Source organism: Coregonus lavaretus (assembly GCF_964263955.1).
Source record: "Coregonus lavaretus genome assembly, chromosome: 2".
Taxonomy (NCBI): Eukaryota; Metazoa; Chordata; class Actinopteri; order Salmoniformes; family Salmonidae; genus Coregonus; species Coregonus lavaretus.
Window position 1 is genome coordinate 29,816,915 of NC_139989.1, and position 25,627 is coordinate 29,842,541.

General features: G+C 45.1%; 1 protein-coding gene across 1 annotated transcript in view; it reads left to right on the plus strand.

Moving 5' to 3' along the window:
- The window catches only part of LOC311147654 (AP-2 complex subunit alpha-1-like), a 71,098-nt gene that overhangs the window by 25,974 nt on the left and 19,497 nt on the right, over positions 1 to 25,627 (plus strand). The window contains exons 3-12 of the mRNA XM_084184392.1: positions 5,278 to 5,471; positions 6,369 to 6,498; positions 8,764 to 8,865; positions 9,006 to 9,265; positions 15,878 to 16,046; positions 16,182 to 16,319; positions 20,041 to 20,223; positions 20,516 to 20,613; positions 20,913 to 21,144; positions 23,305 to 23,484. Coding sequence (XP_084040518.1) covers positions 5,278 to 5,471; positions 6,369 to 6,498; positions 8,764 to 8,865; positions 9,006 to 9,265; positions 15,878 to 16,046; positions 16,182 to 16,319; positions 20,041 to 20,223; positions 20,516 to 20,613; positions 20,913 to 21,144; positions 23,305 to 23,484 — 1,686 coding nt within the window. The remainder of the gene's footprint in view (positions 1 to 5,277; positions 5,472 to 6,368; positions 6,499 to 8,763; positions 8,866 to 9,005; positions 9,266 to 15,877; positions 16,047 to 16,181; positions 16,320 to 20,040; positions 20,224 to 20,515; positions 20,614 to 20,912; positions 21,145 to 23,304; positions 23,485 to 25,627) is intronic.

Here is a 25,627-nt window from a genome sequence, read left to right on the forward strand (position 1 = left end):
CATTGTGCACCAGCAGTTATTGACAAATAGACACACACTATCGCCCCTCGTCTTACCAGACGTAGCTACTCTATCCTGCCGATGCACAGAAAACCCAGCCAGCTGTATATTATCCATGTCGTCGTTCAGCCACGACTCTGTGAAATATAAGATATTACAGTTTTTAATGTCCCGTTGGTAGGATAGTCTGGATCGTAGCTCATCGAGTTTGTTTTCCAGTGATTGCAATAGGACCGATGGTAATGGCAATTTACTCACTTGCCTACGAACCCAAACAAGGCACCCCGACCTTCTCCCTCTGTATTTTCATATTTTCTTCATGCCAATGACGGGGATTTGGACCTATATCCTTCGCGTGGGACTCATTAAATAAAAAAATTCATCCAAGTATTTTGTGAGTAATCGCTGTTCTGATGTCCAGAAGCTCTTTTCGGTCATAAGAGACGGTAGCAGCAACTTTATGTACAAAATAAGTGACAAACAATGGGGACCGATGGTAAAAACTAACAAAATAGCACTGTTGGTTAGGAGCCCGTAAAACGGCAGCCATCCCCTCCGGCGCCATTATTAACAATCTAAGTGAATAGCCTTAATGACGATTTGTGGTTGCATGTAAAGACTCACAAAGCATACAGTGGGGGAAAAAAGTATTTAGTCAGCCACCAATTGTGCAAGTTCTCCCACTTAAAAAGATGAGAGAGGCCTGTAATTTTCATCATAGGTACACGTCAACTATGACAGACAAAATGAGATTTTTTTTCTCCAGAAAATCACATTGTAGGATTTTTAATGAATTTATTTGCAAATTATGGTGGAAAATAAGTATTTGGTCAATAACAAAAGTTTCTCAATACTTTGTTATATACCCTTTGTTGGCAATGACACAGGTCAAACGTTTTCTGTAAGTCTTCACAAGGTTTTCACACACTGTTGCTGGTATTTTGGCCCATTCCTCCATGCAGATCTCCTCTAGAGCAGTGATGTTTTGGGGCTGTTGCTGGGCAACACAGACTTTCAACTCCCTCCAAAGATTTTCTATGGGGTTGAGATCTGGAGACTGGCTAGGCCACTCCAGGACCTTGAAATGCTTCTTACGAAGCCACTCCTTCGTTGCCCGGGCGGTGTGTTTGGGATCATTGTCATGCTGAAAGACCCAGCCACGTTTCATCTTCAATGCCCTTGCTGATGGAAGGAGGTTTTCACTCAAAATCTCACGATACATGGCCCCATTCATTCTTTCCTTTACACGGATCAGTCGTCCTGGTCCCTTTGCAGAAAAACAGCCCCAAAGCATGATGTTTCCACCCCCATGCTTCACAGTAGGTATGGTGTTCTTTGGATGCAACTCAACATTCTTTGTCCTCCAAACACGACGAGTTGAGTTTTTACCAAAAAGTTATATTTTGGTTTCATCTGACCATATGACATTCTCCCAATCCTCTTCTGGATCATCCAAATGCACTCTAGCAATCTTCAGACGGGCCTGGACATGTACTGGCTTAAGCAGGGGGACACGTCTGGCACTGCAGGATTTGAGTCCCTGGCGGCGTAGTGTGTTACTGATGGTAGGCTTTGTTACTTTGGTCCCAGCTCTCTGCAGGTCATTCACTAGGTCCCCCCGTGTGGTTCTGGGATTTTTGCTCACCGTTCTTGTGATCATTTTGACCCCACGGGGTGAGATCTTGCGTGGAGCCCCAGATCGAGGGAGATTATCAGTGGTCTTGTATGTCTTCCATTTCCTAATAATTGCTCCTACAGTTGATTTCTTCAAACCAAGCTGCTTACCTATTGCAGATTCAGTCTTCCCAGCCTGGTGCAGGTCTACAATTTTGTTTCTGGTGTCCTTTGACAGCTCTTTGGTCTTGGCCATAGTGGAGTTTGGAGTGTGACTGTTTGAGGTTGTGGACAGGTGTCTTTTATACTGATAACAAGTTCAAACAGGTGCCATTAATACAGGTAACGAGTGGAGGAAAGAGGAGCCTCTTAAAGAAGAAGTTACAGGTCTGTGAGAGCCAGAAATCTTGCTTGTTTGTAGGTGACCAAATACTTATTTTCCACCATAATTTGCAAATAAATTCATAAAAAATCCTACAATGTGATTTTCTGGAGAAAAAAATTCTCAATTTGTCTGTCATAGTTGACGTGTACCTATGATGAAAATTACAGGCCTCTCTCATCTTTTTAAGTGGGAGAACTTGCACAATTGGTGGCTGACTAAATACTTTTTTCCCCCACTATCTTATGAGGCATAATGAAGCCTTGTAATAAGGACTTCAGATGCATCACATGTTGGGCCTATATCAATCCAGTGACGATATACGTAGGCCCCTAACACATTCGAATGACAGTATTATGTAAGCCTGTGATAGCGATCACTACAAATGAAGTGTTATTGATCTTTCTCTCCCTCATCACAGTAGAACATACATTAAGTGGCAGCCAGTGGGAGGCTACTAGCCGACAGAGCCATGGAGAGTTCTGCCAACTTTAATAACGGACGACATGTTTGTGCCTTTGAACATTAAATGGATCAATTCATGACAAGTATTTCGGATTCTAATTCTCTAACTCTGTAAATATATGGCTCTGCTAGCCGTTATGGCTTTGGGATCGCCCAGCTTGACAGCATTAGAAACAATACGTGGGCTAAGTCCCAATTCTCTACCATTCTCCCGAAGTGTGCAATTGGTGTAAGTACTCCAGCCAGTACTTACACCAATTCCATGCTTTTAAATCAATGACGGGAGTGTGCAAGTGCACATTTCTGGAAAAGAGTGGAGAATCAGGACGTAGCCATAGTGACACAGGAGACGAGCATTAGGCAATGCACTCAGTCAGGACACTCAAACATTCTGGGTCCCATCTTTCTATGCTGTCGCTCAACAAAATGAAATGCCTCTCCTCATCTCTGCTCTCCTCTCTGCAGCTTATTCGGCTGTGTAATGGCTGCGAGTGTTTTCTGTCTGAGGAGAGGGTGACTGGCTAATGAAGGGAGGGATGGGTGAATGGATAGGTAGGTGAATAGGTAGGTAGAGATACTTGATTCTATTACAATCAAGTAACACATTTGGGAACAAATGATATTTTATAAAACTAGTTAGTTTAAGTTTAATGCTGTTCCCCTTGAAAACTGCAGGATACAGTGCCTTCGGAAAGTATTCAGACACCTTGACTTTTTCCACATTATTTGACTTTTGTTACGTTACAGCCTTATTCTAAAATTGATAAAATTGTTTTTTCCCCTCATCAATCTACACACAATACCCCATAATGTCAAAGCAAAAGACAGGTTTTTAGAAATTTAAGCTAATTTAAAAAAAGAAAAAAAAGAAATCACATTTACATAAATATTCAGACCCTTCACTCAGTACTTTGTTGAAGCACCTTTGGCAGCGATTACAGCATTGAGTCTTCTTGGGTATGATGCTACAAGCTTGGCACACCTGTATTTGGGGAGTTTCTACCATTCTTCTCTGCATTACCTCTCAAGCTCTGTCAGGTTGGATGGGGAGCGTTGCTGCACAGCTATTTTCAGGTCTCTCCAGAGATGTTCGATCCGGTTCAAGTCCGGGCTCTGGCTGGGCCACTCAAGGACATTCAGAGACTTGTCCCGAAGCCACTCCTGCATTGTCTTGGCTGTGTGCTTAGGGTCGATGTCCTGTTGGAAGGTGAACCTTTGCCTCAGTCTGAGGTCCTGAGCACTCTGGAGCTGGTTTTCATCAAGGATCTCTCTGTACTTTGCTCCGTTCATCTTTCCCTCGATCCTGACTAGTCTCCCAGTCCCTGCAGCTGAAAAACATCCCCACAGCATGATGCTGCCATCACCATGCTTCACTTTAGGGATGGTGCCAGGTTCCTCTCCCATTCAGGCCAAAGAGTTAAATCTGCTTTTTACTGAGGAGTGGCTTCCGTCTGGCCACACTACCGTAAAGGCCTGATTGGTGGAGGGCTGCAGAGATGGTTGTGCTTCTGGAAGGTTCTCCCATCTCCACAGAGGAACTCTGGAGCTCTGTCAGAGTGACCATCGGGTACTTGGTCACCTCCCTGACCAAGGCCCTTCTCCCCCGATTGCTCAGTTTGGCCGGGCGGCCAGTTCTAGGAAGAGTCTTGGTGGTTCAAAACTTCTTCCATTTAAGAATGATGGAGGCCACTGTGTTCTTGAGGACTTTCAATGCTGCAGACAGTTTGTGGTACCGTTCCCCAGATCTGTGCCTCGACACAATCCTGTCTCGGAGCCTTATATAGACAGGTGTGTGCCTTTCCAAATCATGTCCAATCAAATGAATTTATCACAGGTGTACTCCATTCAAGTTGTAGAAACATCTCAAGGATGATCAATGGAAACAGGATGCACCTGAGCTCAATTTCGGGTCTCATAGCAAAGGGTCTGAATACTTATGTAAATATGGTATTTCTGTTTTTCATGTTTAATACATTTGCCAAAATTTCTAAAAAACAGTTTTTGCTTTGTCATTATGGTGTATTATGTGTAGATTGCTGAGGAAAAAAACAAAAAAAAAACAATTTTAGAATAAGGCTGTGACGTAACAAAGTGTGCAAAAAGTCAAAGGGTCTGAATACTTTCCGAAGGCACTATAAGGGAATGAGTGTGTTATGAAAGGAATATGATATGAGGGGTAGTGGCAGGCAGCCACGGTTCAGGTTCTGGAGGTTATGATGGCCCACTCCGTCTCTCTGAGTCTCAGCCACATGAAAGTGTGTCTCAAATGCGTCCCTATATAGTGTACTACTTTTGACCAGGGCCCATAGGGTATAGGGTGCCATTTGGGACGCAGACAAATACAGCAGGGATGGATGAACCCTCCACAAGGCGTCCTGCCATCACTCCCTACAGCTCACTTTCTCTCTTCTTTTTTTTCTACACCCTTCCCCTCCTTCCCTTCTCAGTCTCTGCTTCCCTCTTTCACTCCTCCGCCCGCCCCACTTTTCATCATATTCACCTCTCTTCCGATGACGCAACTCCCTCCTCTCCCTCCATCCTGCATCCTCCATCCTCTGTCCCCTACACTCCATCCCTCCAATGTATCGCCTCACCCCCTCTCTCCTCCCTCCCTCCCCCATCTGAGGCTGGTTCCTCTCAAGGTTTCTTCCTTTTAGGAATTAACACATTTTTCCTTGCCACTTGGCTGCTGCTTGTCGGGTTACTGTGAACCACTTTGTGTCAAATGTTGTTGTAAAAAGGGCTATACAAATAAAATATGATTGACTGATCTCTCCCTCTCTCTTCCCTCCCTCCCTCCCTCTCTCCACTCCCAGGGCTACCTGTTCATCTCGGTGCTGGTGAACAGCAACAGTGAGCTGATCCGCCTCATCAATAACGCCATCAAGAACGACCTGTCTAGCCGCAACCCCACCTTCATGTGCCTGGCTCTGCACTGCATCGCCAACGTGGGCAGCCGCGAGATGGCCGAGGCCTTCGCTGGAGAGATCCCACGCATTCTGGTGGCCGGGTAAGAATGGAGGGGATGGAGAGAGAGGGAGGAGTAATGAGGGAGAGGGGGGTAGAGGGAGAGAGCAATCAGTCAGTCAAATTGTATTCTTATATTACTTTTTACAACAACATTTGTCAGAGGGAGGGGTTGGGAAGAGAGGGATGGAGGAAGGGAAGGGAGGGTGAGGAGACCGGAGAGGCAAATGGAGGAAGGGGGAGGGGGACTGTGTACACGGAGAGGACATGATTTTCTTTGTATTAATATGCTATAACAGCATGGTTAGACAAAATCTGCGGTACAGACAATATCTTTCCAGGACCAGAGTTGTTGGAGACTGGTACTCCTTTATAGCATTGTATTTGGGACAAATCATTCACTAAACCTGAACTAAATCTTGTAATAAATAATGTGGAAATTGAGCAAGTTGAGGTGACTAAACTGCTTGGAGTAACCCTGGATTGTAAACTGTCATGGTCAAAACATATTGATACAACAGTAGCTAAGATGCTGCTCTACCTTCTTAACAGCACTATCAACAAGGCAGGTCCTACAGGCTCTAGTTTTGTCGCACCTGGACTACTGTTCAGTCGTGTGGTCAGGTGCCACAAAGAGGGACTTAGGAAAATTGCACACATGATAACATACGCACTATACACACACGTACACATGGATTTTGTGTTGTAGGTATGTGGTAGTGGAGTATGGGCCTGAGGGCACACACTTAGTGTGTTGTGAATTCTGTAAGGAATGTATTGTAATGTTTTTAAAATTGTACAACTGCCTTAATTTTGCCGGACCCCAGGAAGAGTAGCTGCTGCCTTGGCAGCAGCTAATGGGGATCCATAATAAATACAAATACTAATAGTGAGCATTGTGTTTACATTTACATTGTGTTGTTTGTGATGCGATTGCCAGGGACACCATGGACAGTGTGAAGCAGTCTGCTGCCCTGTGTCTTCTGCGTCTGTACAAGGCCTCCCCAGACCTGGTTCTGATGGGGGAGTGGACCTCCCGGGTGGTGCACCTCCTCAACGACCAGCACATGGTGAGAGACAGGCCATACATGTCTGCTCCAGCCCAACACTAGCACACCTGGGGTTTATTCACTAGGAATCAAACCTGAAAACCGGGGAGCAACTAAACTGAACTTGTCTAATTAGAAACATTTGCTTTCGTTGCAAAGCGGTTTCCTACACTAAGGAATACGCCCCTGATTTATCAGGTTGAATCAGATGTGCTAGTGCATTTATCTTCCAGGCCAATAGGTGGCGCAAGCTGGCTCTGTTACAATATCTACACTAGTCTAGAATGCTACTCTTAGTCTGTGTTTACACAGGCAGCCCAATTCAGATTTTTTCCCACATTAATTAGTCTTTTTACCAATCACATCAGATATTTTTCAGAGCTGATCTGATTGGTCAAAAGACCAATTAGTGAAAAAAAAGGACAAATCAAATCAAATCAAATGTTATTGGTCACATGCGCCGAATACAACAGGTGCAGACATTACAGTGAAATGCTTACTTACAGCCCTTAACCAACAGTGCATTTATTTTAAACAAAAAAAAGTAAAAATAAAACAACAACAAAAAAAGTGTTGAGGAAAAAAAGTGCAGAAGTAAAATAAAGTGACAGTAGGGAGGCTATATATACAGGGGGGTACCGTTGCAGAGTCAATGTGCGGGGGCACCGGCTAGTTGAGGTAGTTGAGGTAATATGTACATGTGGGTAGAGTTAAAGTGACTATGCATAAATACTTAACAGAGTAGCAGCAGCGTAAAAAGGATGGGGTGGGGGGGCAGTGCAAATAGTCCGGGTAGCCATGATTAGCTGTTCAGGAGTCTTATGGCTTGGGGGTAGAAGCTGTTGAGAAGTCTTTTGGACCTAGACTTGGCACTCCGGTACCGCTTGCCGTGCGGTAGCAGAGAGAACAGTCTATGACTAGGGTGGCTGGAGTCTTTGACAATTTTGAGGGCCTTCCTCTGACACCGCCTGGTATAGAGGTCCTGGATGGCAGGAAGCTTTGCCCCAGTGATGTACTGGGCCGTACGCACTACCCTCTGTAGTGCCTTGCGGTCGGAGGCCAAGCAGTTGCCATACCAGGCGGTGATGCAACCAGTCAGGATGCTCTCGATGGTGCAGCTGTAGAATTTTTTGAGGATCTGAGGACCCATGCCAAATCTTTTTAGTCTCCTGAGGGGGAATAGGCTTTGTCGTGCCCTCTTCACGACTGTCTTGGTGTGTTTGGACCATGATAGTTCGTTGGTGATGTGGACACCAAGGAACTTGAAGCTCTCAACCTGTTCCACTACAGCCCCGTCGATGAGAATGGGGGCGTGCTCAGTCCTCTTTTTTTTCCTGTAGTCCACAATCATCTCCTTTGTCTTGGTCACGTTGAGGGAGAGGTTGTTGTCCTGGCACCACACGGCCAGATCTCTGACCTCCTCCCTATAGGCTGTCTCATCGTTGTCGGTGATCAGGCCTACCACTGTTGTGTCGTCGGCAAACTTAATGATGGTGTTGGAGTCGTGCCTGGCCATGCAGTCATGGGTGAACAGAGAGTACAGGAGGGGACTGAGCACGCACCCCTGAGGGGCCCCCGTGTTGAGGATCAGTGTGGCAGATGTGTTGTTACCTACCCTTACCACCTGGGGGCGGCCCGTCAGGAAGTCCAGGATCCAGTTGCAGAGGGAGGTGTTTAGTCCCAGGATCCTTAGCTTAGTGATGAGCTTAGAGGGCACTATGGTGTTGAATGCTGAGCTGTAGTCAATGAATAGCATTCTCACGTAGGTGTTCCTCTTGTCCAGGTGGGAGAGGGCAGTGTGGAGTGCAATAGAGATTGCATCATCTGTGGATCTGTTGGGGCGGTAACACACCCCCCAGAATTGGGCTACCTGTCTAAATGCAGCCAGAGTAACCTAACGTAGCATGCATAAAATAAATGCCTGAAAATAGATGCCTCAGATACTGGTCTTGACAACAACAACAAAAAACTGTCATGGGAGGTTATCTTCTGCACTGTTCAAAAATCTAAATGTGGAGGATGAGTTAAGATGGAGTGTCGCCTTGTTAATGTCCAAAAAGCGTAAGGCTCTCTCTTCCATTTCCCCTGAAAATGGTATGCATCCGGTTGCTGACAACACAGCCGAGGGTGCTATCTTAGTATGAAGGAATGGATATGTATTCTAAGTGGTACGCTGGTATGGATGTTGCAACATAACTACCGACTTCATTGAGACTGTAAGGTTGAAGTTTATGCCGTTTAGGTGTTACTGTTGTTTCTGATGATGACCGTGTCTCTCTCTCGCAGGGTGTTGTCACGGCAGCCATCTCCCTCATCACCTGTCTCAGCTCGAAGAACCCAGATGAGTTCAAAACCTGTGTGTCCCTGGCTGTGTCTCGTCTGAGCAGGGTGTGTGTGCGCATGTGTGCATGTATACCTATAAAATCATGTATATCAGTCCAGCGATCCATCCTCCCTTTGCCCCAATGTCTCTATCACCAGGATTTCAACCAATCTCTCTTTCTCCTCCTCCCTTTATTCTTCTCCAGATTGTGTCGTCAGCCTCCACTGACCTGCAGGACTACACCTACTACTTTGTCCCGGCCCCGTGGCTGTCCTGTAAACTGTTGCGCCTGCTGCAGTGCTACCCCCCGCCGGAGGATGGTGCCGTGAAGGGCCGCCTGGTGGAGTGTCTGGAGACCATCCTGAACAAGGCCCAGGAACCACCCAAGTCCAAAAAGGTGCAGCACTCCAACGCCAAGAACGCCATCCTGTTCGAGGCCATCTCGCTCATTATCCACTACGACAGGTGAGGGGGCTGTCTGTCTGTCAGTCTAGGCGTCTATTTCTTCTTCTTCTCTCCTTCTTTCAGTATCTCTTTCTCTGTATATTTTTCTTTCTCACATATACACTGAACAAAAATATTAACGCAACATGCAACAATTTCAAAGATTTTACTGAGTTACAGTTCATTAGGCCCTAATCTATGGATTTCACATGACTGGGAATACAGATATGCATCTTTTGGTCACAGATACCTTAAAAAAAAGGTAAGGGCGTAGATCAGAAAACCAGTCCGTATCTGGTGTGACCACCATTTGCCTCATCTCCTTCGCATAGAGTTGATCAGGCTGTTGATTGTGGCCTGTGGAATGTTGTCCCACTCCTCTTCAATGACTGTGCGAAGTTGTTGGATATTGGCGGGAACTGGAACAAGCTGTCGTACACGTCGATCCAGAGCATCCCAAACATGCTCAAAGGGTGACATGTCTGAGTATGCAGGCCATGGAAGAACTGGGACATTTTCAGCTTCCAGGAATTGTGTACAGATCCTTGCGACATGGGGCCGTGCATTATCATGCTGAAACATGAGGTGATGGCAGCGGATGAATGGCACGACAATGGGCCTCAGATTCTTGTCATGGTATCTCTGTGTATTCAAATTGCCATTGATAAAATGCAATTGTGTTTGTTGTCGGTAGCTTATGCCTGCCCATACCATAACCCCACCGCCACCATGAGGCACTCTGATCACAACATTTACATCAGCCCATACGACGCCATACACACTGTGCCATCTGTTCGGTACAGTTGAAACCGGGATTCATCTGTGAAGAGCACACTTCTCCAGCATGCTAGTGGCCATCAAAGGGGAGCATTTTCCCACTGAAGTTACGACGCCAAACTGCAGTCAGGTCAAGACCCTGGTGAGGACGACGAGCGATGGGAAACTGTTGAGCGTGAAAAACCCAGCAGCATTGCAGTTCTTGAAACAAACTGGTGCTCCTGGCACCTACTACCATATCCAGTTCAAATGCACTTAAATATTTTGTCTTGCCCGTTCACCCTCTGAATGGCACACATACACAATCCATGTCTCAAGGCGTAAAAATCCTTCTTTAACCTGTCTCCTCCCCTTCATTTACACTGATTCGAAGTGGATTTAACAGGTGACATCAATAAGGGATCATAGCTTTCACCTGGATTCACCTGATCAGTCTATGTCATGGAAAGAGCTAATGTTTTGTATACTCAGTGTACACCTTATAGAGTCCATTCCCCCAACGAATTGAGGCTGTTCTGAGGGCAAAAGGGGGTGCAACTCAATATTAGGAAGGTGTTCCTAATGTTTTGTACACTCAGTGTCTATATACAGTGCTTTTAGAAAGGATTCGCACCCCTTGACTTTTTCCACATTTGTTGTTACAGCCTGAATTTAAAATTGATTAAATGTAGATATTGTATCACTGGTCTACACACAATACTCCATAATCTCAAAGTGGAATTATGTTTTTACACATTTCTACAAATTAATAAAAAATGAAAAGCTGAAATGTCTTGAGTCAGTAAGTATTCAACCTCTAAATAAGTTCAGGAGTAAACGTTTCAAAAATCAAATCAAATCAAATCAAATTTTATTGGTCACATGCGCTGAATACAACAGGTGCAGACATTACAGTGAAATGCTTACTTACAGCCCTTAACCAACAGTGCATTTATTTTAAACAAAAAAGTAAGAATAAAACAACAACAAAAAAGTGTTGAGAAAAAAAGAGCAGAAGTAAAATAAAGTGACAGTAGGGAGGCTATATATACAGTAAAATAAAGTGACAGTAGGGAGGCTATATATACAGGGGGGTACCGTTGCATAGTCAATGTGCGGGGGCACCGGCTAGTTGAGGTAGTTGAGGTAATATGTACATGTGGGTAGAGTTAAAGTGACTATGCATAAATACTTAACAGAGTAGCAGCAGCGTAAAAAGGATGGGGTGGGGGGGCAGTGCAAATAGTCCGGGTAGCCACGATTAGCTGTTCAGGAGTCTTATGGCTTGGGGGTAGAAGCTGTTGAGAAGTCTTTTGGACCTAGACTTGGCACTCCGGTACCGCTTGCCGTGCGGTAGCAGAGAGAACAGTCTATGACTAGGGTGGCTGGAGTCTTTGACAATTTTGAGGGCCTTCCTCTGACACCGCCTGGTATAGAGGTCCTGGATGGCAGGGAGCTTTGCCCCAGTGATGTACTGGGCCGTACGCACTACCCTCTGTAGTGCCTTGCGGTCAGAGGCCAAGCAGTTGCATACCAGGCGGTGATGCAACCAGTCAGGATGCTCTCGATGGTGCAGCTGTAGAATTTTTTGAGGATCTGAGGACCCATGCCAAATCTTTTTAGTCTCCTGAGGGGGAATAGGCTTTGTCGTGCCCTCTTCACGACTGTCTTGGTGTGTTTGGACCATGATAGTTCGTTGGTGATGTGGACACCAAGGAACTTGAAGCTCTCAACCTGTTCCACTACAGCCCCGTCGATGAGAATGGGGGCGTGCTCAGTCCTCTTTTTTTTCCTGTAGTCCACAATCATCTCCTTTGTCTTGGTCACGTTGAGGGAGAGGTTGTTGTCCTGGCACCACACGGCCAGATCTCTGACCTCCTCCCTATAGGCTGTCTCATCGTTGTCGGTGATCAGGCCTACCACTGTTGTGTCGTCGGCAAACTTAATGATGGTGTTGGAGTCGTGCCTGGCCATGCAGTCATGGGTGAACAGAGAGTACAGGAGGGGACTGAGCACGCACCCCTGAGGGGCCCCCGTGTTGAGGATCAGTGTGGCAGATGTGTTGTTACCTACCCTTACCACCTGGGGGCGGCCCGTCAGGAAGTCCAGGATCCAGTTGCAGAGGGAGGTGTTTAGTCCCATGATCCTTAGCTTAGTGATGAGCTTAGAGGGCACTATGGTGTTGAATGCTGAGCTGTAGTCAATGAATAGCATTCTCACGTAGGTGTTCCTCTTGTCCAGGTGGGAAAGGGCAGTGTGGAGTGCGATAGAGATTGCATCATCTGTGGATCTGTTGGGGCGGTATGCAAATTGGAGTGGGTCTAGGGTTTCTGGGATTATGCTGTTGATGTGAGCCATGACCAGTCTTTCAAAGCACTTCATGGCTACAGACGTCAGTGCTACGGGTCGGTAGTCATTTAGGCAGGTTATCTTAGAGTTCTTGGGCACGGGGACTATGGTGGTCTGCTTGAAACATGTTGGTATTACAGACTCAGTCAGGGACATGTTGAAAATGTCAGTGAAGACACTTGCCAGTTGGTCAGCACATGCTCGGAGTACACGTCCTGGTAATCCGTCTGGCCCTGCGGCCTTGTGAATGTTGACCTGCTTAAAAGTCTTACTCACATCGGCTACGGAGAGCGTGATCACATAGTCGTCCGGAACAGCTGGTGCTCTCATGCATGCTTCAGTGTTGCTTGCCTCGAAGCGAGCATAGAAGTGGTTTAGCTCGTCTGGTAGGCTTGTGTCACTGGGCAGCTCGCGGCTGTGCTTCCCTTTGTAGTCTGTAATAGTTTTCAAGCCCTGCCACATCCGACGAGTGTCAGAGCCAGTGTAGTATGATTCAATCTTAGACCTGTATTGACTCTTTGCCTGTTTGATGGTTCGTCGGAGGTCATAGCGGGATTTCTTATAAGCGTCCGGGTTAGAGTCCCGTTCCTTGAAAGCGGCAGCTCTACCCTTTAGCTCAGTGCGGATGTTTCCTATAATCCATGGCTTCTGGTTGGGGTATGTACGTACGGTCACTGTGGGGACGACATCATCGATGCACTTATTGATGAAGCCAGTGACTGATGTGGTGTACTCCTCAATGCTGTCTGAAGAATCCCGGAACATGTTCCAGTCTGTGCTAGCAAAACAGTCCTGTAGCTTAGCATCTGCGTCATCTGACCACTTTTTTATTAGCCGAATCACTGGTGCTTCCTGCTTCAGTTTTTGCTTATAAGCAGGAATCAGGAGGATAGAGTTATGGTCAGATTTGCCAAATGGAGGGCGAGGGAGAGCTTTGTATGCGTCTCTGTGTGTGGAGTAAAGGTGGTCTAGAGTTTTTTCCCCTCTGGTTGCACATTTAACATGCTGGTAGAAATGAGGTAGAACGGATTTAAGTTTCCCTGCATTAAAGTCCCCGGCTACTAGGAGCGCTGCATCTGGATGAGCGTTTTCCTGTTGATTAATGGCCTTGTACAACTCATTCAGTGCAATCTTAATACCAGCATTGGTTTGTGGTGGTAAATAGACAGCTATGAAAAATATAGATGAAAACTCTCTTGGTAAATAGTGTGGTCTACAGCTTATCATAAGATACTCTACCTCAGGCGAGCAAAACCTCGAGACTTCCTTAGTATTTGATTGTGTGCACCAGCTGTTGTTTACAAATATACACAGACCGCCGCCCCTTGTCTTACCAGAGTCTGCCGTTCTGTCCTGTCGATGTAGCGTATAGCCTGCTAGCTGAATGTTATCATTGTTGTCGTTCAGCCACGACTCCGTTTGCTTAACAAGTCACGTAATAAGTTGCATGGACTCACTCTGTGTGCAATACGTGTTTAACATTATATATATATATTTTCTTTTTCGCCCCAATTTCGTGATATCCAATTGGTAGTTACAGTCTTGTCCCATCTCTGCAACTCCCGTACGGACTCGGGAGAGGCGAAGGTCGAGAGCCATGCGTCCTCCGAAACACGACCCTGCCAAGCCGCACTGCTTCTTGACACACTGCTCGCTTAACCCAGAAGCCAGCCTCACCAATGTGTCAGAGGAAACACCGTACAACTGCTGACCATGTCAGCGTGCATGCGCCCGGCCCGCCACAAGAGTTGCTAGAGCGCGATGGGACAAGGACATCTCGGCCGGCCAAACCCTCCCCTAACCCGGACGATGCTGGGCCAATTGTGCACCGCCTCATGGGTCTCCCGGTCGCGGCCAGCTGTGACACAGCCCGGGATCGAACCCGGATCTAATGACGCCTCAACCACCGCAATGCAGTGCCTTAGACCGCTGCGCCACTCGGGAGGCCCTTAACATGATTTTTTAATGACTACGTTATCTCTGTACTCCACACATACAATTATCTGTAAGATCCCTCAGTCGAGCAGTGAATTTCAAACACAGATTCAACCACAAAGACCAGGGAGGCTTTCCAATGCCTTGCAAAAAAAGGGCACCTATTGGGAGATGGGTAATAATTTTAAAAAGCAGACATTGAATATCCCTTTGAGCATGGTGAAGTTATTAATTACACTTTGGATGGTGTATCAATACACCCCGTCACTACAAAGATATAGGCTTCCTACTAACTCAGTTGCCGGAGAGGAAGGAAACCGCTCAGGGATTTCACCATGAGGCCAATGGTGACTTTAAAACAGTTTCTGAGTTTAATGGCTGTGATAGGAGAAAACTGAGGATAGTTACTCCACAATATTAACCTAATTGACAGAGTGAAAGGAAGGAAGCCTTTACAGAATAAAAATATTCAAAAACATGCATCCTTTTTGCAATAAGGCACTAAAGTAAAACTGTAAAAAATGTAGCAAAGAAATTAACTTTATATCCTGAATACAAAGCGTTATGTTTGGAGCAAATCCAACACAACACATTACTGAGTACCGCTCTTCATATTTTCAAGAATGTTGGTGGCTGCATCCTGTTATGGGTATGCTTGTCATCTGTAAGGACTAGGAGATTTTGGGGGGATAAAAATAAACGGAATAGAGATTAGCACAGGCAAAATCCTAGAGGAAAACCTGGTTCAGTCTGCTTTCCAACAGACACTGGGAGACAAATTCACCTTTCAGCAGGACAATAAAACTCAAGGCCAAATCTACACTGGAGTTGCTTACCAAGACGACATTGAATGTTCCTGAGTGGCCTAGTTACAGTTTTGCCTTAAATCGGCTTGAAAATCTATGGCAAGACTTGAAAATGGCTGTCTAGCAATGATCAACAACCAACTTGACAGAGCTTGAAGAATTTAAAATGAATAATGTGCAAATATTGTAATAATAATAATAATAATATGCCATTTAGTAGACCCTTTTATCCAAAGCGACTTACAGTCATGTGTGCATACATTTATACGTATGGGTGGTCCCGGGGATCGAACCCACTACCCTGGCGTTACAAGCGCCATGCTCTACCAATTGAGCTACAGAGGACCACCAGGTGTCCAGGTGTGCAAAGCTCTTAGAGACTTAGCCAGAAAGACTCACAGCTGCAATCGATGCCAAAGGTGATTCTAACATGTATTGAATACTATATTGAATACTTTATTGAATACTGTATTTCATTTTCAATAAATTTGCTAACATTTCTAAAAACATGTTTTCACTTTGTCATTATGGGGTATTGTGTGTAGATGGGTGAGAGAAATCTATTTTATCAATTTTGAATTCAGCCTGTAACACAACAAAATGTGGAATAAGTCAAGGGGTATGTATTATTTTTTACGCACACACACACAGTATATTCCTCTTTCTACTCTCTCCCTCTCTCTGTGTATCTCTCTCTCTGTCTCTCTTTCTCATCCTAAACCTAAAGAATGGCAATTATGGTGTGGTGTGGCTCACTCTATCCCTCCACCTACCTCCCCCTCTCCAGTGAGCCCAACCTGCTGGTGCGTGCTTGTAACCAGCTGGGTCAGTTTCTGCAGCACAGAGAGACCAACCTGCGCTACCTGGCTCTGGAGAGCATGTGTACCCTGGCCAGCTCGGAGTTCTCCCATGAGGCCGTCAAGACCCACATTGAGACCGTCATCAACGCACTCAAGGTCTGTCTCTGTCAAACACACGCTACACACACACTCACCCTGCTCAGACGGGACACTGCTTTTTTGATTAACATTTTTGTTTTATGCACTTTGATGGATTTTGTAACATTTTATACCTTATCTTTTTCTCTCCAGACTGAGAGGGATGTGAGTGTTCGCCAGAGGGCTGCTGACCTGCTCTACGCCATGTGTGACCGTAGCAACGCCAAGCAGATCGTTGCCGAGATGCTCAGCTACCTGGAGACAGCCGACTACTCCATCAGAGAGGAGATGGTACGCGTCTGCGTGTGTGTATATTGTATGTTTTCCCCCTCTGAATGCCTCTGGGTGTATGCCTGCATGTGTGTCTTTGCGTTTGTGTCTGTGTCAAAGAGTGTGTAACCCAGCGGTTACCAAACTAGGGGTCGCCTGATATGAAAATGGTGTCGCGGGAGAATTTCCAAAATCTTGAAAAGAAATTGAACAGAATTACATTAAAAATATATATATATACAGTGGGGAAAAAAAGTATTTAGTCAGCCACCAATTGTGCAAGTTCTCCCACTTAAAAAGATGAGAGAGGCCTGTAATTTTAAACATAGGTACACGTCAACTATGACAGACAAATTGAGAAAAAAAAATCCTGAAAATCACATTGTAGGATTTTTTATGAATTTATTTGCAAATTATGGTGGAAAATAAGTATTTGGTCACCTACAAACAAGCAAGATTTCTGGCTCTCACAGACCTGTAACTTCTTCTTTAAGAGGCTCCTCTGTCCTCCACTCGTTACCTGTATTAATGGCACCTGTTTGAACTTGTTATCAGTATAAAAGACACCTGTCCACAACCTCAAACAGTCACACTCCAAACTCCACTATGGCCAAGACCAAAGAGCTGTCAAAGGACACCAGAAACAAAATTGTAGACCTGCACCAGGCTGGGAAGACTGCATCTGCAATAGGTAAGCAGCTAGGTTTGAAGAAATCAACTGTGGGAGCAATTATTAGGAAATGGAAGACATACAAGACCACTGATAATCTCCCTCGATCTGGGGCTCCACGCAATATCTCACCCCGTGGGGTCAAAATGATCACAAGAACGGTGAGCAAAAATCCCAGAACCACACGGGGGGACCTAGTGAATGACCTGCAGAGAGCTGGGACAAAAGTAACAAAGCCTACCATCAGTAACACACTACGCCGCCAGGGACTCAAATCCTGCAGTGGCAGACGTGTCCCCCTGCTTAAGCCAGTACATGTCCAGGCCCGTCTGAAGTTTGCTAGAGTGCATTTGGATGATCCAGAAGAGGATTGGGAGAATGTCATATGGTCAGATGACCAAAATAGAACTTTTTGGTAAAAACTCAACTTGTCGTGTTTGGAGGACAAAGAATGCTGAGTTGCATCCAAAGAACACCATACCTACTGTGAAGCATGGGGGTGGAAACATCATGCTTTGGGGCTGTTTTTCTGCAAAGGGACCAGGACGACTGATCCGTGTAAAGGAAATAATGAATGGGGCCATGTATCGTGAGATTTTGAGTGAAAACCTCCTTCCATCAGCAAGGGCATTGAATATGAAACGTGGCTGGGTCTTTCAGCATGACAATGATCCCAAACACACCGCCCGGGCAACGAAGGAGTGGCTTCGTAAGAAGCATTTCAAGGTCCTGGAGTGGCCTAGCCAGTCTCCAGATCTCAACCCCATAGAAAATCTTTGGAGGGAGTTGAAAGTCTGTATTGCCCAGCGACAGCCCCAAAACATTACTGCTCTAGAGGAGATCTGCATGGAGGAAAGGGCCAAAATACCAGCAACAGTGTGTGAAAACCTTGTGAAGACTTACAGAAAACGTTTGACCTGTGTCATTCCCAACAAAGGGTATATAACAAAGTATTGAGAAACTTTTGTTATTGACCAAATACTTATTTTCCACCATAATTTGCAAATAAATTCATAAAAAATACTACAATGTGATTTTCTGGATAATTTTTTCTCATTTTGTCTGTCATAGTTGACGTGTACCTATGATGAAAATCACAGGCCTCTCTCATCTTTTTAAGTGGGAGAACTTGCACAATTGGTGGCTGACTAAATACTTTTTTCCCCCACTGTATATTGTATCGTCTTTGTATCTCAAAATCATTGTAATGTGGTTAACCTTACAAATCTAAATGAACATTTTTTGAATCTAAAAGATTAAACTAGAGAGCGACCTTAGATCATGGGAAAAGGCAGCACTTGACCGTTGCACTTCAATCATTTCCACTGTGAATGGCTAGGCACGCTACGTTATAAAACCACACACTATTGCAGAGACTGACATACCGGCCGCAATTGATATAGTAAAAACAGTGTGTGGGGAGGCACAGAAACTCACATCAATACCTTTGTCAGATAACACTGTTAAATGAAGAATGTATGCTATTGCTAGCAATCAAGTGGAAACTCTGACTGAACGACTCAAACTCCCCAGTTTATGCTCTCCAAATGGACTTTAGCTGTGAGGGCTGAGATGCCCATGCATTGACCTTTGTTCGCTATACATGTTGTGGGATGCTATTCACAAGGACATCTTTTTCTGTCTCACACTTCCCAAGCATGAAACGGCACAGGGGATGTTCAGTGTGCTGTGTGGCTATATTGACAAAAAACAGATTCCATATGGTATCGAATGGTGGGCTTTTGCACAGATGGGGCTCCATCTATCAGGGAACAGCGGGCAGGCCTCTGCACTCTAGTTATGAATGTGTCTCCCTCTGCCATATGGACACATTGTATGATACACAGAGAGCAGCTGGTGGCAAAAGAGCTGAGCACAGAACTCTGAAATATACTGCAGCAGGTAACTTCGATTTGTAAACTACATCAAACCACATCCAATGCACGCACGCCTGTTCGCAAAACTATGTGGAGATATGTGATCAGAGCATGACAATGTTCTATTTCACACCGAGGCTTGGTGGTTATCGAGGGGGAGTGTTGGAGATAATTTTTTAAGAGAGGAATTGTTGTCATTCACAATGGATGTAAAAAAGAGACAGACTTGGTTGACTTTCTGTGTAATGAAAATAAAATAACAGAAAACAGCATCAGTAAGTGTCTCACACAAGTGCTGACTGCTTACCTCCAATGCTTGGAAGAGCACTTTGAGACGGACCTACATCCCAATCCGTTTGACTGTGATCCTGGCTCAGTTGGTTAGTGAAATTGAACAGCTGATCGAGCTGTCATGTGCTGCAGACAACACATTCACGGGTCACTACGGAGGGGTTTTGGTTCCTGACTCAAAGGGAATACCCTGCGGTCTCCCTCTAAGCATTAATGCCGCGTTCAAAACAACTGGGAACTCGGAAATCTCACACTTCCGACTTCTGTGCGTTCAAGACAACTGGGAATTCGAAAAGAAATCAGCACTGACTGGGAAAAAATTGTTTTGAACTGTCATCCAACTCGGGAATTCGGGACTCTTTCTAGAGCTCTGACTTTCCGACTTAAAGATCACTGACATCGTGATCCGAGTTCCCAGTTGTCTTGAAAGCACCATAAAACTCATGGTAGGCTACCATTTGCCAGCTCATATCTGTGTGAAGCTGGATTCCGTGCTCTCGTCTGCATTAAAACCAAATATCGATCCAGGTTGGATGTGACAGCAGAGATGAGGTGCGCACTGTCGATCACGCCCCTTGACTTTGAGAAGCTCCGACGTGACATGCAACAAGCACATCCATCTCATTAGTGGTGGTGAGATAAGATACATTTTGTCAGACTAATTTGCAATAGACTGCTCCACATTAAAAGTATGTGTTGGTGAGTTGAGAAGACAATCAGAAATACTGTTAGAATGTTTTTCAATTGACTGCCATAGCCCCAAATAAAAAAGTAAACATGGCTGTTATTTAGTTTTTTTTATCGCATGGGTGTGGTCGCAAGAATTTTCAGATATCAAAATAGGGTCGTGGGCCAAAAAAGTTTGGGAACCCCTGGTGTTAACTCTCTGCTCCCTCTCTCCCAGGTGTTGAAGGTGGCCATCCTGGCAGAGAAGTATGCGGTGGACTACTCATGGTATGTGGACACCATCCTTAACCTCATCCGCATTGCTGGGGACTACGTGAGCGAGGAGGTGTGGTACCGCGTCATCCAGATTGTCATCAACCGCGACGACGTGCAGGGCTACGCCGCCAAGACTGTCTTTGAGGTAGGGGTTCCCCAAGCCGGAAACGTCTGGATCCAATGGTGCTCTTTTTGTCTCAGCTTGGAAATTCCTCAATCATATTCCCTGGTTGAGTACATTAGGGTGAAAACGTTTTTAAAACTATTGCAAAGGGAATCAAAAACCTGTGTTTTTTTATAAAGTCCTCCCTGTTTGAGTAATTTGTTTCTGTTTGGTGCCTAATGAACACGTCCCTGAAGACCCATAGCATTTGGCTATCATAAAATCTGTTCAAATAACTTATGTTTTTAACTGTCCCCCTCCGCCCCCTCTCCAGGCGCTGCAGGCCCCAGCCTGTCATGAGAACATGGTGAAGGTGGGGGGGTACATCCTGGGAGAGTTTGGAAACCTCATCGCCGGGGACCCCCGCTCCAGGTGAGTGGTGGCCTCTCCCACACCAGTGACATCATCAACCTGAGACGCACACAAATATGCGGCTCCTTGTTTTCGGATGTATTAATCAGGTTTTTCCTCCCCCTCTTTCTCTCTTTTCTTTTTATGGTTCTACCTTTTTGTCATCCTTCTCTCCATCTTCTTCTCCATTCACATCCTCTCTCCTCTCTTCCCGCTATTATTTTATCTCCATACCGCTCCTCTTTCTCTCTCTCTATTCTCTCTCATCTCTCACTCTCACTCTCCTCCCTCTCTCTCCTCTTTCTCATCCCTGTCTCCAGCCCTCTGGTCCAGTTCAACCTGCTCCACTCTAAGTTCCACCTGTGTTCGGTGCCCACACGTGCCCTGCTGCTCTCCGCCTACATCAAGTTCATCAACCTGTTCCCAGAGACCAAGGCCACCATCCAGGAGGTGCTTCGCTCCGACAGCCAGATCAGGAACTCTGACGTGGAGCTGCAGCAGAGGGCCGTGGAGTACCTCAAGCTCTCCTCCATCGCCAGCACCGATGTCCTGGTGAGGACTTGGGTTTTTGATCTGTAAAAAAAAATACATATATTTGTAGGTGTTCTGACACTTTATTGAGACTGGTTGGAAGGGTGGGCACAGGGATCGAACCCTGGTCTCCAGTGGAGAGTCGTATATGTGACTGTGCCACGGGGTGTTACCACTACACACACAGCTCTTACCTGGCTACCCTTCCACATCGCTCTGACCAACTGACGTTTCTTTTCCACAATGAATCTGGATTTGCCCCTCTCCCCAACAATTTCTAGAATGTGAACCCATTTTTACCGTTCTGATTGGTCCCAGAAACTGATGGGTTGGGCCAGAGCCGGTCTACAAGATGACGTTATCAACTTTGATAATCTGATTGGTTAGATTTCTTAGACTATCCAATCGCTGATGAATTTGTTTTGTACAACGCCCCTCATTTTAAAGCCATACAAACGACTTCTACGGTAGCAGTTTCAGACTCTCTGTGGCGAACAACAGAGCAGAGGAAGAATTTAGTGTGAGGCGTCAGGCTACCACAGCTCTGCACTTGTTTTTGTTATTTTACTGATCTTTCATTGCCTCTTGTTTTCTTTCTTTTCTTCTTTTTTTTACTGCAAAGTATGTTGCCATTTTAAATGCACTTACAGTGCCTTCGTAAAGTATTCATACCCCTTCACTTATTCCACATTTTGTTGTTACAGCCTGAATTAAATAATAATCTCACCCATTTACACACAATACCCCATAATGACAAAGTAAAAACATGTTTTTAGAAATCTTTGCAAATGTATTGAAAATGAAATACAGAAATATCTCATTTACATAAGTATTCACACCCCTGAGTCAATACATGTTAGAATCACCTTTGGCAGCGATTACAGCTGTGAGCCTTTCTGGGTATGTCTCTAAGATATTTGCACTCCTGGATTGTACAATATTTGCCCATTATTCTTTTCAAAATTCTTCAAGCTCTGTCAAATTGGTTGTTGATCATTGCTAGACAGCCATTTTAAAGTATTGTCATAGATTTTCAAGCCGATTTAAGTCAAAACTGTAACTCAGCCACTCAGGAACATTCACTGTCTTCTTGATAAGCAACTCTAGAGTAGATTTGGCCTTGTGTTTTAAGTTATTGTCCTGCTGAAAGGTGAATTCATCTCCCCCAGTGTCTGGTGGAAATCAGACTGAAACAAGTTTTTCTCTTGAATTTTGCCTGTGCTTAGCTCCATTCCATTATTTTTATCCTGAAAAACTCTGCAGTCCTTAACGATTACAAGCATACCCATAACATGATGCAGCCACCACTATGCTTGAAAATATGGAGAGTGGAACTCAGTAATGTGTTGTATTGGATTTGCCCCAAACATAACACTTTGTATTCAGTGTAAAAAGTGCATTTTTTGCAGTATTATTTTAGTGCCTTGTTGCAAACAGAATGCATGTATTTAATGTCTGCTTTTTATTTTTTACCCATCTACCAATAGCTGCCCTTCTTTGCGAGGAATTGGAAAACCTCCCTGGTCTTTGTGGTTGAATTTGTGTTTGAAATTCACTGCTTGACAGAGGGACCTTACAGATAATTGCATGTGTGGGGTACAGAGATGAGGTAGTCATTCAAAAATCATGTTAAACACAATTATTGTCCATGCAACATATTATGTGACTTGTTAAGCACATTTTTACTCCTGAACTTATTTAGGCTTGCCATAACAAAGGGTATGAATACTTGACTCAAGATATTTCAGCTTTTCACTTCTAATACATTTTGTAAAAATGTTGCTGTAACACAACAAAATGTGGAAAAAGTCAAGGGTTATGAATACTTTTCTGAAGGCACTGTAGAATACATTTTGATTTGATTGCAGGCCACAGAGCAGCAACAACATAACCTTGCAGTGTTCAGCTGCGGTTCAGTGTTTCAAATGTGAACCTAAACCATTGTCATGGACGTTGCTATACGGTCACAGGCCTGACAGGATTTGTAAATAGTCATAACTGTAACCCCAGTGACTGGTTTAGTCACATTGCCATAACAGTAACCACATAACAACAGCTACCATGAGCCTTGTTTATTGACTTGCCTGGTCAAAGAATGGTGTCTTTCTGGCTCTCCTTCCCCCTCTCTCTCCCTTTCTCTCCCTCCTTCCCCTCTTCCTCTCCCTCCTTCCGCCTCTTCAGGCCACTGTGCTGGAGGAGATGCCTCCCTTCCCAGAGAGGGAGTCGTCCATCTTGGCCAAGCTGAAGAAGAAGAAGGGTCCAGGTGCTGTGTCGGTAGAGCTGGAGGACGGCAAGGAGAGAGGAGAGCTCAATGGTGGAGGGGACAGGGGGGGCGACGCTGCCATCGCAGCCTCTAACGCTGTGAGCATCCAATTCAATATACTGTATCTGCATACCAAATGGCACCTATTACCTACAAAAGAAGTGCATTAACCCCCAGAGTCGATGTCCGCACACCTGTGGAAATCGAATTAGCATAAACAAATGTTTTTGCATGGGGTGTGTCTCAATCCATTGCATCCGTCAATGGCGGCCTTCTGCAGTCAAAGGTGGCCAAGTTACTGCGGTGTTTGTCAGACCATGAGACATCCAGAAAATCGGTCTTCTCACGAAAACCTCTGTAGCGTCTGAACCACTCTATGGAAAGATGAGACTCAAGAACACGATGGTGTTCTCCGTTTTGCTCTGATGTCGGTATTGCCGATCTGCCAACTTCTGTCTGTAGTGCCCAAACAGTTTGGGACTGCACACTAATATGAGACTCTCACGAACACATACATGTTGGTTGTTTTGCTCTAGGATGCCCACAAGCCTCACAAGACTCGTCTGAAGGTAGCCCGTTACCAGTTTAAAAAATGAATGGAAGTAAATATGGAAGTAGTTTAGTGGCAAAATAAATTGGTTAAATAATTTCCTGATCTTTCTTATACACTATTTATACAAAAGTATGTGGACACCCCTTCAAATTAGTGGATTCGGCTATTTCAGCCACACCCGTTGCTGACGTGTATAAAATCACAGCCGTGCAATCTCCATAGACGAACATTGGCAGTAGAATGGCCTTACAGAAGTGCTCAGTGACTTTCAACGTGGCACCGTCATAAGATGCCACCGTTCCAACAAGTCAGTTCGTCCAATTTCTTCCCTGCTAGAGGTGCCCCGGTAGCTGCTGTTATTCTGAAGTCTAGGAGCAACAATGGCTCAGCCGCGAAGTGGTAGGCCACACAAGCTCACAGAACGGGACCGCTGAGTGCTGAAGCACGTAACGCGTCTGTCCTCGGTTGCAACACTCACTACCAGGTTCCAAACTGCCTCTGGAAGCAACATCAGCACAAGAACTGTTCGTCGGGAGCTTCATGAAATGGGTTTCCATGGCCGAGCAGCCGCACACAAACAAACCTAAGATCACCATGCGCAATGCCAAGTGTCGGCTGGAGTGGTGTAAAGATCGGCTCCATTGGACTCTGGAGCGGTGGAAACTGTAAAGTTTTGTGGAGGAGGAATAATGGTCTGGGGCTGTTTTTCATGGTTCGGGCTAGGCCCCTTAGTTCCAGTGAAGAGAATTCTTAACGCTACAGCATACAATGACATTCTAGATGATTCTTCCAACTTGGTGGAAATAGTTTGGGGAAGGCCCTTTCCAGTTTCAGCATGATAATGCCCCCGTGCACAAAGCGAGGTCCATACAGTAATGGTTTGTCGAGATCGTTGTGGAAGAACTTGACTGGCCTGCACAGAGCCCTGAGCTCAACCCCATCGAACACCTTTGAGATGAATTGGAACACCGACTGCGAGCCAGGCCTAATCGCCCAACATCAGTGCCCGACCTCACTAAGTCCTCGCAGCAATGTTCCAACATCTAGTGGAAAGCCTTCCCAGAAGAGTGGAGGCTGTTATAGCAGCAAAGGGGGGGGCCAACTCCATATTAATGCCCATGATTTTGGAATGAGATATTCGACAAGCAGGTGTCCACATACTTTTGGTCGCGTAGTGTATCTCTCAGATATAGGACAGACATTTTAAAACAAACTTCCTTTTGATATTTTTTTTTTCCATGTATGAATCTGTTATTCAATGCGTTTCTATGGGCTAATAGCAGTAAGGCCAAATTCAATGTTTTTTTATTTTTATGTATACCTAAAGGGGACCTAAAATTCAAAATCCAATAGCTAAATGATCCTTGGTATGACCATCTTAATAGATAGCTTAGTAGACCCTCCCGCCCTTGTCATCTTTGTTGTTCTACGAAGGGGAAATTAGTTTGTAACAATTTCAAGACACAGCACAATGACATAAATCACTTGTATTCGAAAACCGGTGGCAGTTGAAAGAGATGGTGAACGCTTTGGAAAAAACACAATCACTGTCTGTGTATTGGATTTAGTTTAATATTCTCAAAACGCTGCTATTATTATACAATTGTTTTCTCTCTCGCTCCCTCTGTTCTCTCTCTCTCTGTTCTCTCCCACCCTCTGTTCTCTGTCCATCTTTCTCTGTCTTCCAG